Source organism: Crinia signifera, chromosome 3 (assembly GCF_055691185.1).
Source record: "Crinia signifera chromosome 3, ASM5569118v1, whole genome shotgun sequence".
Classification (NCBI taxonomy): domain Eukaryota; kingdom Metazoa; phylum Chordata; class Amphibia; order Anura; family Myobatrachidae; genus Crinia; species Crinia signifera.
In genome coordinates, this window is record NC_139219.1 from 233,350,572 (window position 1) to 233,362,288 (window position 11,717).

At 46.9% G+C, this 11,717-nt stretch overlaps 1 protein-coding gene across 1 annotated transcript in view; it reads left to right on the forward strand.

Moving 5' to 3' along the window:
• Positions 1-7,314, forward strand: part of LAMP3 (lysosome associated membrane protein 3) — a 47,851-nt gene extending 40,537 nt beyond the window's left edge. Inside the window, exon 6 of the mRNA XM_083177649.1 lies at positions 4,875-7,314. Within this exon, the coding sequence (XP_083033775.1) occupies positions 4,875-5,008 (134 nt within the window). The 3' untranslated portion in view covers positions 5,009-7,314. The remainder of the gene's footprint in view (positions 1-4,874) is intronic.
• Positions 7,315-11,717: the final 4,403 nt, after the last annotated feature.

Genomic DNA, 11,717 nt, shown 5'->3' on the forward strand with positions numbered 1-11,717 from the left:
CCAGACTCTATGATAATTAGCAGCTGAGACTGGCTTATGAGCCCTAAGCATAGTCTGGATTACTGCATCAGACAGACCCTTCTTCTTTAATAAGGAGGTCTCATAAGCCAGGCCATCAAACTGAGCCGAGCTAGGTCCAGGTGCAGAAAAGGCCCTTGTATTAGAAGGTCCTGACGAAGAGGAAGAGGCCAAGATTCCACTGATAACCTCAGAATGTCCGAATACCACAACCTCTTGGGCCAGGCTGGTGCAATCAGCATGGCCTGCACTTGCTGAGATTTCACTCTTCTCAACACTCACGGTATTCATTGGGAACGGAGGAAAAATATAAACTAGGTGAAAATGCCATGTAATGGTCATGGCATCCTCAGATTTATCTGATAACCTCTTGATACAATTGAAAGGACCCAAGCGTCTGAGGTCAGAATGTTCCACCTGTCCCGAAACTGCAGGAGGCGACCCCCCACTCTGAGACCAGAACGGGGAGTCTGCACCCCGTCATGCAGAGGATTTATCCTCTCCTTCTGAAACTTGCTTCTTACCAAAGGCCCCAAATCTGGACTTGGAGACTTGTCCTCTACCGGCAGGGAATCTAGCTCTTCCCGCCTGTCCTTTACTGGACGCTTCCCCCTCGAAAGGAAGAGCAAAAAGCAGGCTTAAACACTCCAAACTTTGAGCCTGAAACTTTTGCAGTGGTAGGAAGAAACATACTCTTTCCCCCTGTTGCTTGCTTTATGATAGAGATATGTTCAGAGCCAAAAAGCAACTCCCCTTTGAACGCCAAGGTCTCAAGCGCTTTCTTAGACTCGCTGTCTGCCTCCCAGGCCTTTAAGCCAGAGGGCTCGCCTAGCAGACACAGATGTTGCGGATACCTTTGACGCCATTTTTGCGCCTTCTTCCCCAGCCTCAGTGATGTACTCTGCTGCACATCTGAGTTTTTCTGGCCTCAGAATCAGGCCGCAGCTGCTCTCCCAAGGCCTCAGTCCACTTAATCATAGCTTTTGCTACCCAAGCTGAGGCAATAATGGGGCAGAGTGTATAGCCCACTCCCTCAAAAACTGATTTAAGGCATTCTTCCACCTTCTTATCCACTGGGTCCTTAAAGGCTGCACCACCCTGGACTGGCAGTGCTGTAGCCTTTGACAATCAAGCCACCGGGGCATCTACCAACTGGACTTTCTCCCACAATTTCACATGCTCCTCAGGCATGGGATACATATTTGCAAATCTCTTGGACATAGTCACCTTCTTATCAGGGACTTTCCAAGCTTCCCCTAACAAGGAGACCATGCTTTCATCCGAAGGAAAGGTTATAGATTCTCTGCGCATTCTCTTAAAAACACAATGAGCCTGCGCTTTGTCCTCCTTAGATAAGTTTAATGCATGTTTTATTCCAGGATTAAATCCTCAATACCTGGGACAGAAGTGTCAACCTCTTCCCGTTGGTCCCAAGCTAAGTCATCTGCACAAACACCATCCTCATCTGAATCTAAGGATAACAGAGGAGGTGTAGCTGAAGGCCGTCTGTAGGAGGGACTCAGGGGTTTTTGCTAACTTTTCCTTAAGTGAATTCATCTTATGGATCCCTTGCGCAGTGTCCTGTATGGCCTGCAGGAACATGGGGTCCCCTTGCGAAGGAGCAATGGATCTCATAGAAGTCTGGGAGGAAGAGCTAGGGCCAGGAGACTTAATAAAGTTATCCTTCTGCCTATTAAGAGCCTCAGCCAAGGCATTCGTAGACCTCCCCAACAGCGAGGCCCACACAGGTTCAAGTTGCTCAGACCTCTGGGCATGCGCATTACTGGGCACAGATTCGCAAGCAGGGCAAAGGTCCCCTTGGTCCATCTGTTCACATGTTAATTTAACCCCGCAAACACTGCAGTCCAATAACATGTCCCGTGCTCCCCCCCACAGCAGCAGCATCATCACCCGTGTCAGTCATTATAACCCACGTTGCACAATGTTAGGCAAAGCACAAGTAATGTATACAGTGTACTTATCTGCCTGCTTGCTGTAAGTGACCTCAGCGTCAGTGGGGATAGTTCAGGAGAAACTGCACCCTGTGTACTCCTGGAAGAAACAGCCAGAATTCAGCTCCGCAGTATGGAGAGAAAATGGCGCCTGCACACAGAGTAGGATGGGACCAAGTCCCTGCTGCAGCGGGGTAGGAAACCAGAATTGGCGCCTTTCCCCCTTTAGCCACCCCCCACGAGTGTTTCTCCTCACCTCCTAGTGCCTCCCATTCACTCTGGGATCACTTGGAGTCGTCCAGCTGCACTGAACACCTTTAATAGACTTCACCTCCCTTGTGGGATTTCAGTCTATAAGCCCTTCCAATATGGCGCCTGCCATTGCGGGAGGTCCTTCCCCCCACGATCCCCTTCTAAGCAAGGAGCCGGTTCCAGACACTCCCAGGCAAGCACTGTGCAGTGGGTGCAGACAGCCCACCCCTGCACACAGAGCGCTGACAGGACGCGCTTCTGTCAGCCTCTGCTGCGCTCTCAGTGTGCAGCACTTCTTGTCAGAAGCAGCACACTGGAAAAACCTGCACTAAATCACTAAGTTAATAAAATAAAACCTAGCTAATCTAGTCAAAAATCCGGTTGCAGAAGCAGCCAATCAGCATAGCACTCCTGTGGGCACCTAAAACGAACTGAAGCATGATGGGATGCAGAAGGGAGGAGCCTGTGTCCAGTGGAAAGCTTTCAGCATAGGTGCCTAGGCTCCTGCGGACCCTCCTACATCTCAAGGTTAGCTGTGTCACCGGTCTGGACGAAAGAGAAAACATGTAATCATGATCAGAGGAATGAAATTTTAGTGCCCAGATGCATGGGAAACAGAATGGGATATACAGGACACATACTGGTACTGAAGTGTAGACATGAACCGGCAAACCATGAATTTACAAAGGTAAAATGTTATTTCAGCATGAACATTATGCTGAAATAACATTTTAACCTGTCTAAATTCATGGTTTGCAGGTTCATGTCCTCACCATGTACCAGTATCTTAAATTAATCAATTGTAACCATAGATGTGGAAAAGGGGGTGAGGGTGGGGGGGGGGGATTGGCAAGGAGGTGGCTCGATCTTCCCTCAATAAATATTTAAGGGGCATCAGTTACTGGGTCAGGGAGTGCAGTGCATTTGCTGTATAGTCTTACCATAGTCATTATTAAGATTGAGGGAATCTTCTTTCAGGCTGCTCCACCTCCTCCTTCCCCACAGCCAATCTCCTTCCACCTCCATCCCTCCTTGCACCATGCTTCTCACCCTGCAGTGTGCGGTTAGTTGCTGTGGCCTATCTCCTCTTTTGAAACCAGCCGCACACCCTTTTGACCTGCTACTTCATATATTCCTCCCCTCTTTTCCCCCTTTGGACGAGATGTACTTAACAAAAAATACATTAAAAACTCTGTTTTTGAGAGTTTTACCACATTATAAGACCATGAAGCCCATGGGCTTCTCTTTGCAGCACTTCTGTGTGAGCAATACAACATAAATCCCTCCCAGCATGCCCCGCATATGCCAGCGTCTCTGCGCATGCGCAGTTGGACTTCACCAGAAGAAAAGAGGAAGTCCAAGCAGCTGTCTGTTGCTGCATCTGTTGCATGGTTGCCAAGTTCCCCACAGCATACAGTTAACAACATGACATCACACGCACACTACTCTGCTGGGAGCTGGACTTGTGAGCCCCCAAAAGCCATTATAGGTTTATTTTTGTTAATTTGGTTGTGATCTAGTGGTGGATATCATGCAAGCTAACCAGAGATCCCAATCTTCCATTCACCCTGGTCTATAGAGACTGCAATGTGATTAACATCTCTTGGCTGAAATCCTGACTGTCAGAATGCCGACGTGGCAAAACAAAGTTCAAAAACATGATGGATGTCAGTGAATATTTTAATCCTAGCGCTTACCCTAACCCACCCCTCTCTCAGCCTTAACCACCCTAACCCACCCCTCTCTCAGCCTTAACCGTCCCCTCCCGCAGCCTGGCCCTAACCGTCCCCTCCCGCTGCCTGACCCTAACCGACCCCTCCCGCAGCCTGACCCTAACCGACCCCTCCCGCAGCCTGGCCCTAACCCTCCCCTCCCGCAGCCTGGCCCTAACCCTCCCCTCCCGCAGCCTGACCCTAACCCTCCCCTCCCGCAGCCTGGCCCTAACCCTCCCCTCCCGCAGCCTGGCCCTAACCCTCCCCTCCCGCAGCCTGGCCCTAACCCTCCCCTCCCGCAGCCTGACCCTAACCCTCCCCTCCCGCAGCCTGGCCCTAACCCTCCCCTCCCCTTCCGCAGCCTGGCCCTAACCCTCCCGCAGCCTGACCCTAACCCTCCCCTCCCGCAGCCTGGCCCTAACCCTCCCCTCCCGCAGCCTGACCCTAACCCTCCCCTCCCGCAGCCTGACCCTAACCCTCCCCTCCCCTCCCGCAGCCTGACCCTAACCCTCCCCTCCCGCAGCCTGACCCTAACCCTCCCCTCCCACAGCCTGACCCTAACCCTCCCCTCCCGCAGCCTGACCCTAACCCTCCCCTCCCGCAGCCTGGCCCTAACCCTCTCCTCCCCTCCCGCAGCCTGGCCCTAACCCTCCCGCAGCCTGACCCTAACCATCCCCTCCCGCAGCCTGACCCTAACCATCCCCTCCCGCAGCCTGACCCTAACCCTTACTGTTGGGATTCTGCAGTTCCTAAATCAATTTGGGATTCAGTTATTAGTATGGGTAAGTATATACATTCATAATAATTGCTCTCTGGGTATTACATTTTTACATTTAATTTTGGACAGTACAGATTATTTTCCTTAAACTATAGTGAAATAATGTACAGATTTTTTTTGTTAGTAGCAAGTAACTCACAGTGATTTGTTTTATCTTTACAGAGGAGAGGTGTTCGTATGATCGCAATGTAGTAGCTGTGGCAGTTGCGGTCACTGTAATTATTATTATTATACTAGCAATAGTTATCTACTTCGTTTGGCACAAGAGAAGATCATCTGGATATCAACAAATATAATCAAAGCAAGAAGCGAATGTGAGTTACAGAATGACAATGGTGACAACAAGAAACATGAACCTATAGTAGTACACTGTGACCAACGCATACTCAAAGGAGGAGGCGTAAAGACTGCAATAATGTGACTTTCTTACTGAGATCTCTGAGCAATCTGAACACCAGAATTAAAGGTGTTGGCTAACAATATGCAGAAACACTGAAGAACCCGCTACCCAAACTGCTTCCAGATGAATCCTCCCCCACCTTATATTCCTCTGCCCCTAAATGTGTGCAACTGCAGTATTTTTTTTCCAACCATTTCCAGGTTTAGCCTGAGTCAGCACCAGTGATTACAGTTTTCTATATGCATCTAATACCGTATAAAATGTAAGGAATTAAGCATGTGTACAAAACATTAGCTAATCAAATGTCTTGTGAAAAAAGGATCACGCAGTCCATCTGCAGTGAGATGGGAGCCCATCTGTGGGTAGTCACCCAGTTTAAGTAACCTTAGTTTCCGTAACTTGACTCGTGCATTAGTAGGAATCCTATGGTGATGTTACTCACTGCTAGGGATGTTGTGCAATCACTGCCGCAATAGCACAAGGTACTATAGAGAGTGCTGCGATGGTCCACACTCCTCACGTGTCACCCATTATCTCTTCTACTTACATGCTACATATAGCACATATATTTTCTGTATCATCTGCTGATAGGCAAGTTCAGTATATGGAGGACAGTTCAGATCCTTGCAGTAGATCCGTCTCACTCAGGGCCTGATTAAATGTTCAAGGTCCTCTAGGCTAATACACATGTAGCTCCTATTGTAATGCTACTAAACACATATGTATAGGCACTCAGGGACTCCCCCGTGTGCATGTAATGAAGGTTATTCAACTGGCATGTAGCATCTAATGCTTGTGGCTCAGGAAGGAGGTTTTGGCCTTATGCTGCCCAGCTGGCGCTGTAGCACAATGTACATAAAGTGATGGTTCTGTCAGTAAGTTACATAGGCACAGCCATCTGGCAGTCACCTTCATTTATCCCCCACTGTACATCAGGATGGGTGATCACTTACAAGCATGGCCTTCATTGTATTCTCAGCCGTCTCCTGCAAGGCACACCCCCTCCAGTACTGGCACCCTAGGCTGCAGCCTAAGCAGCTTATTGGTTAATCAGGCCTGGTCTCACTGTAGAAATATTTTGTCATAAATGCTTGGAGAATATGCAGCTAGATACGTCTTTATTGTTTGCTAGGGTTTAAACTTTAAAGGAAATTCTTCTTTAACTAATCTGTATTTTATAGTTTGCGGTACTACAATTAAAATACATCAGTTACAGTACTAACGGCTACAGCTAGGACATGTCTCCATTGGGCACTTCTAATGCAGTGACATACAGTATAGCAAACACAATACTGAAAAAGAATACTGGGAACAGCTGATAGCAAGTAGATTCTACAGTATTCAGGGACGGTACAAATATCACTGGAGTCAGAAGTTAATGGATAACTATACTACAAATGAAATAGTAAGCTTTGGGGGAAGTTACAGTTAATACAAGACACAACATTGTACATAATATGGATGCATGTAGCATATGCCAGATCTGCTGTGATTCTGTGGTGAGGATACCAGTACCCCAGTGTTTACCAACCTCGGTCCTCGCGGAACACTAACTGTCCAGGTGTTAGTGATAGCCATGCTTGAGCATATAGTAGGTGGTTAAATCAAAATAACTGAAGTGCTATTTGCTATGTCACCTGTGATTAAGTATGGCTATCTTTAAAGCCTGGACTGTTAGGGGCCCATTTTTCAGTGAGTTTTAGCTATTTAAACTTGTTGCATATGATAACTGGTGCCCCAGCCAATCAGCTTCTAATTGTCTGATAAAATGACAGAATGTGATTGGCTGGAGCACCATTTATCATATGCAATAAGTTTTATATACTGCAGCTAAAACACGTTGTTACGTCAGCCCCTTAGTGGGCCTTGAGACACTACTCACTCCACCTGCTTAAAAAGCTGAGTGGTAAAAGTGCAACTGCTCAGCAGCCTTCAAACGCAATTGATCTTTTTTTTATTTTTCAGTTAATTAATTTAACTATCTAAATCTTTTGTTTTATCGTTTGCATCGATTTCTTTTTCAAAAACAAATATTAATTAAGTGAATGCATTCTACCTATTATACTATATTGAAAGTGATTTTAATAAGCAAAAATGATTCATCAATTGAATTGCCAGAATTAGTAAGACTTGACATGATGGGTACTTGTATGTAATTCTACAAAAACATTACACTCAAGATGAATTTACATTTTTACATGACCTTTGCGTGTCTCTGCTTTATTTTTTTCTTTATGCGAATGTTTATGCACTTCATATTCCACCTACCCTTCCAAATCGCAGGGCAAAAGCTGCTGCATCAGTCAGAGCAGGTCTCCAACGATTCACCTTTCCTTCCCAACCACAGCAGGGCAGAAGCTGCTGCAGCAGCCAGAGAAAGTCTCCAACTATCCACCTTCCCTTCTCAACCACAGTAGGGCAGAAGCTGCTGCAGCTGCCAGAGCAAGTCTCCAACTATCCACCTTCCCTTCTCAACCACAGTAGGGCAGAAGCTGCTGCAGCTGCCAGAGCAAGTCTCCAACTATCCACCTTTCCTTCCCAACCACAGTAGGGCAGAAGCTGCTGCGGCTCTCCAACTATCAACCTTCCCTTCTCAACCACAGCAGGGCAGAAGCTGCTGCAGCAGCCAGAGCAAGTCTCCAACTATCCACCTTTCCTTCCCAACCAGAGCCGGGCAGAAGCTGCTGCAGCAGCCAGAGCAAGTCTCCAAATACCCACCTTTCCTTCCCAACCACAGCTAGGCAGAAGCTGCTGCAGCAGCCAGAGCAAGTCTCCAACTATCCACCTTTCCTTCCCAACCACAGCAGGGCTGAAGCTGCTGCAGCAGCCAGAGCAAGTCTCCAACTATCCACCTTCCCTTCTCAACCACAGTAGGGCAGAAGCTGCTGCAGCAGCCAGAGCAAGTCTCCAACTATCCACCTACCTATGCCAGCCACAGCAGGGCAGAAGCTGCTGCAGCAGCCAGAGCAAATCTCCAACTATCCACCTTCCCTTCTCGACCACAGTAGGGCAGAAGCTGCTGCAGCTCTCCAACTATCAACCTTCCCTTCTCAACCACAGCAGGGCAGAAGCTGCTGCAGCAGCCAGAGCAAGTCTCCAACTATCCACCTTTCCTTCCCAACCACAGTAGGGCAGAAGCTGCTGCAGCTCTCCAACTATCAACCTTCCCTTCTCAACCACAGCAGGGCAGAAGCTGCTGCAGCAGCCAGAGCAAGTCTCCAACTATCCACCTTTCCTTCCCAACCACAGCCGGGCAGACGCTGCTGCAGCAGCCAGAGCAAGTCTGCAAATACCCACCTTCCCTTCTCAACCACAGCATGGCAGAAACTGCTGCAACAGCCAGGGCAATTCTCCAACTATCCACCTTCCCTTCCCAACCACAGCAGGGCAGAAGCTGCAGCAGCAGTCAGGACTCTAACTATCCACCTTCCCTTCCCAACCACAGCAGGACAGAAGCTGACGCAACAGCCAGAGCTAGTCTCCAACTATCCACACCTTCCCTTCCCAACCACAGCAGGGCAGAAGCTGCTGCAGCAGCCAGAGCAAGTCTCCAACTATCCTCCTTCCCGTCTCAACCACAGTAGGGCAGAAGCTGTTTCAGCAGGTACAGAAGGTCCCGAAAACCCTCAATGAATAAGCAAACAATAAAGAAAAACAAATAACTGACAGGGGATCGATCTCACATGGATTTCACAACGATATCTACAGTGTTCCATTCACAGACCACTCTGACGATGATTCGCTTATTAATTTCACTTTGCAAAAGTTTTGTAAAGTGAAAATGTTTTTCATGTAATGAACCCTTATAGGCCTTTAAGGGTCCACTTTAGGGAGTCTGTTTATTGTGTTGTATTAAGAAAGTCATAAACTTTCTAATGTTATATCACAATGCATGAAAAGAACAGAAATAGCATGGACCCTTAAGGGCTCCTTGAATTAAACCCGTCTTCGAACTTAGATCATCCATTAAGATGATAAGGTAGTGTAGTGTGCGAAGTTTGGAGATGATTAGTTAAAGCATTCGAGAGTTATCATGAAACATCCACACACACACACACACACACACACACACAGTTCAATTATACTTATGTAGATTTACCTGTGTGGTAACACATGGGTAATGAATGTTAACCCTTAGATTCTGCATTAAGTATCTGTATTCTATGGGTTTTCCTAAACACTAGGGGCTCAATACAGACCTGCTCGCTGCAAGTGTTTGCTGCCCAGCGAGCAGGTAGCCACCGCCCCCTTCCCTGCGAAATCCCACCTGGGGATTTGCAGGGCTTCGAAGGGATGTCACTCAGGCTGTGAGTGCCTTGCAAATGCAAACATTTGGTGTAGGCACTCGCATCTGGGCCCTCCACATGCACATTGCGGAAAATGCGCATACGCAGTACACAAACCATCTGAATCGGCCTCTGCTGTGACTGAGGAAATATCTGTATTATGGGCACTATCTGCGACTTACCACACTACAGCAGCACTAAATAGTTCAGTGCTATTTACCTTGTGGTAAACCAAATGGCTAATTGAATCTGTCCCTAATGCATTTGTACAATGTGTGGATTTTTTAGAGTTAAACAGGTACCTTTTCCTTTCTTTTTGAAGTCCATTTTGAAATATAAAAGCAATCTAAAAGACATTGGGCCTGATTCAGAGTAAGCACAACTCTTTCTGCATCTGCACATGTTCCATTTGCCCTGCCTGAAGTGCAGCATGGTTTTGTGGTACTTATGTATTATCTGGACTCCCATGTTAAATGCACCCCATTTTTCATACCCCTACTATCCAACTACGTTTGGAGTTAAATTTATATAGAGTGGCGAGCGCAGCGAGCCACCGTGCCCGAAGCGTGGCGAGCGCAGCGAGGGGACACGGTCTCATAAGAAAACCGGGAGCCAAGATATTACATAAGTACCGGTTTTGTATGTTTGAAAAAGATTTTGCTTTTGCAATCAACTCTGAATCAGACCCTTTGTTAAAAAATAAAAAAATGCAAAATGGACAATATTTGACTGAAAAGTTGCTGAGAAGAAAATGTTTACCTTTGTTTATAAACACCACACAGACTTTGCGTAAATAAAGTCTGCTGCTGTTTGATGAAATGTAATTGTTTACTAAGGGCCATGTTCCAAGGATACACAGATTTTTTCCTTCAAAAAATATCTTTATTGTAGAATGAAGCAACACAACGTCTGTCCTTACAGTCTGAGGGCAGAGAGGAAGACAAGTGGTAATGGCATGCCTGTACAGTAGCACATTGTACTGAAGGCCATGCTTTCACATTAGCGTACCTCTGCTGCAATGGGGATTGCAGCAGCTATGAGGAGATACAGGGCTGGTCACCCAAATAGCCAAAGATCAGAAAGCGGGCAGTACCGTTTCACAGAATAATCATAGGCATGCACAGCACATTTTATTAGGAGGTGCACCATCAAAGTGGTGTGCCTAACACCGCCCATTGGGTGTGTCTAACACCACCAATCAGGCATGTCTACCATCATCTACTGGTACTCGCTACAATATAAACGTCTCTCAGCCACTCCATAATCTCCTGCCTATTGTAGTTTTAAACTTTCTATCAGCAGATATGGGCTGTATGACATCATTGCACTTAATCTTATCACTAGTTAACTAACTTAACCTAACTAGAAATAATCACACGGACAACTGAAATGCCTTTTAAAATTGATCAACAGGAGTTTATTATAATCTTTAAACTAAGCATGGTGGCAATAAGAAAGCATGGCCAGATCCACAGAGACATTACGACTTAATGTCCATGAAATGGTATTCTTTAATATATTGGCAATGCCAACAAATGCCGGGTCTCTGACTCTCTCCCCAATACATCATAATAGGGCCAGCCAGACAGCCAAGCCCCAATGACCCCCCGGTAGGAAAGCCAGTGTATACAATGTATTGGACAAAGAGCGTACCCTAAAAACTGCAGCGTATTAGCCACTATAACGGACATTCTTTCCTGCCACAAATATAGGTCGACAAACCCCAACTGGCAAATAAAAAGAAAAATCGGGTGGGGACAAATAGGTGACTTGGGGAGGAAGGGCGGAGAAATTCCGGAGAAGAGATGGCTGAAACTCCTGTATCACACAAAATGCCTACTAACCCCTCCCGAACACTCCCCTTATTTAAATTCACTATATGCTTAAGCCTGCCTAACAGAATTGTGCAAAGATCATACCATCGCTCAGCCTAGAAGTTTATCATCGCTCACGCTATTTGCACTCGCTTTTCATAAACTTTCTATCGACAGATATGGACTGTAACTTAACCTAACTAGAAATAATCACATGGACAACTGAAATGCCTTTAAAAATTGGTCAATCAGAGTTTATTATAATTTGAAACTAAGTATTGTGGCAATAAGAACGAATGACCAGACCCACAGTCACATTTACGACTTAACGCCAACACTCATGTCCAGGGGCGGATTGGGAATTAACAGCAGCCTGGGAAAGTTTATTACAGCAGCCCTGGGGGGGGGGGGGGTCGTCTGCTGCGCGCCGCAGGCGCGCCAGATTTTTTGGGGGGCGTGGTCTAGCGATATGGGGGTGTGGCCTATTTCAACGAGACCACTCCCC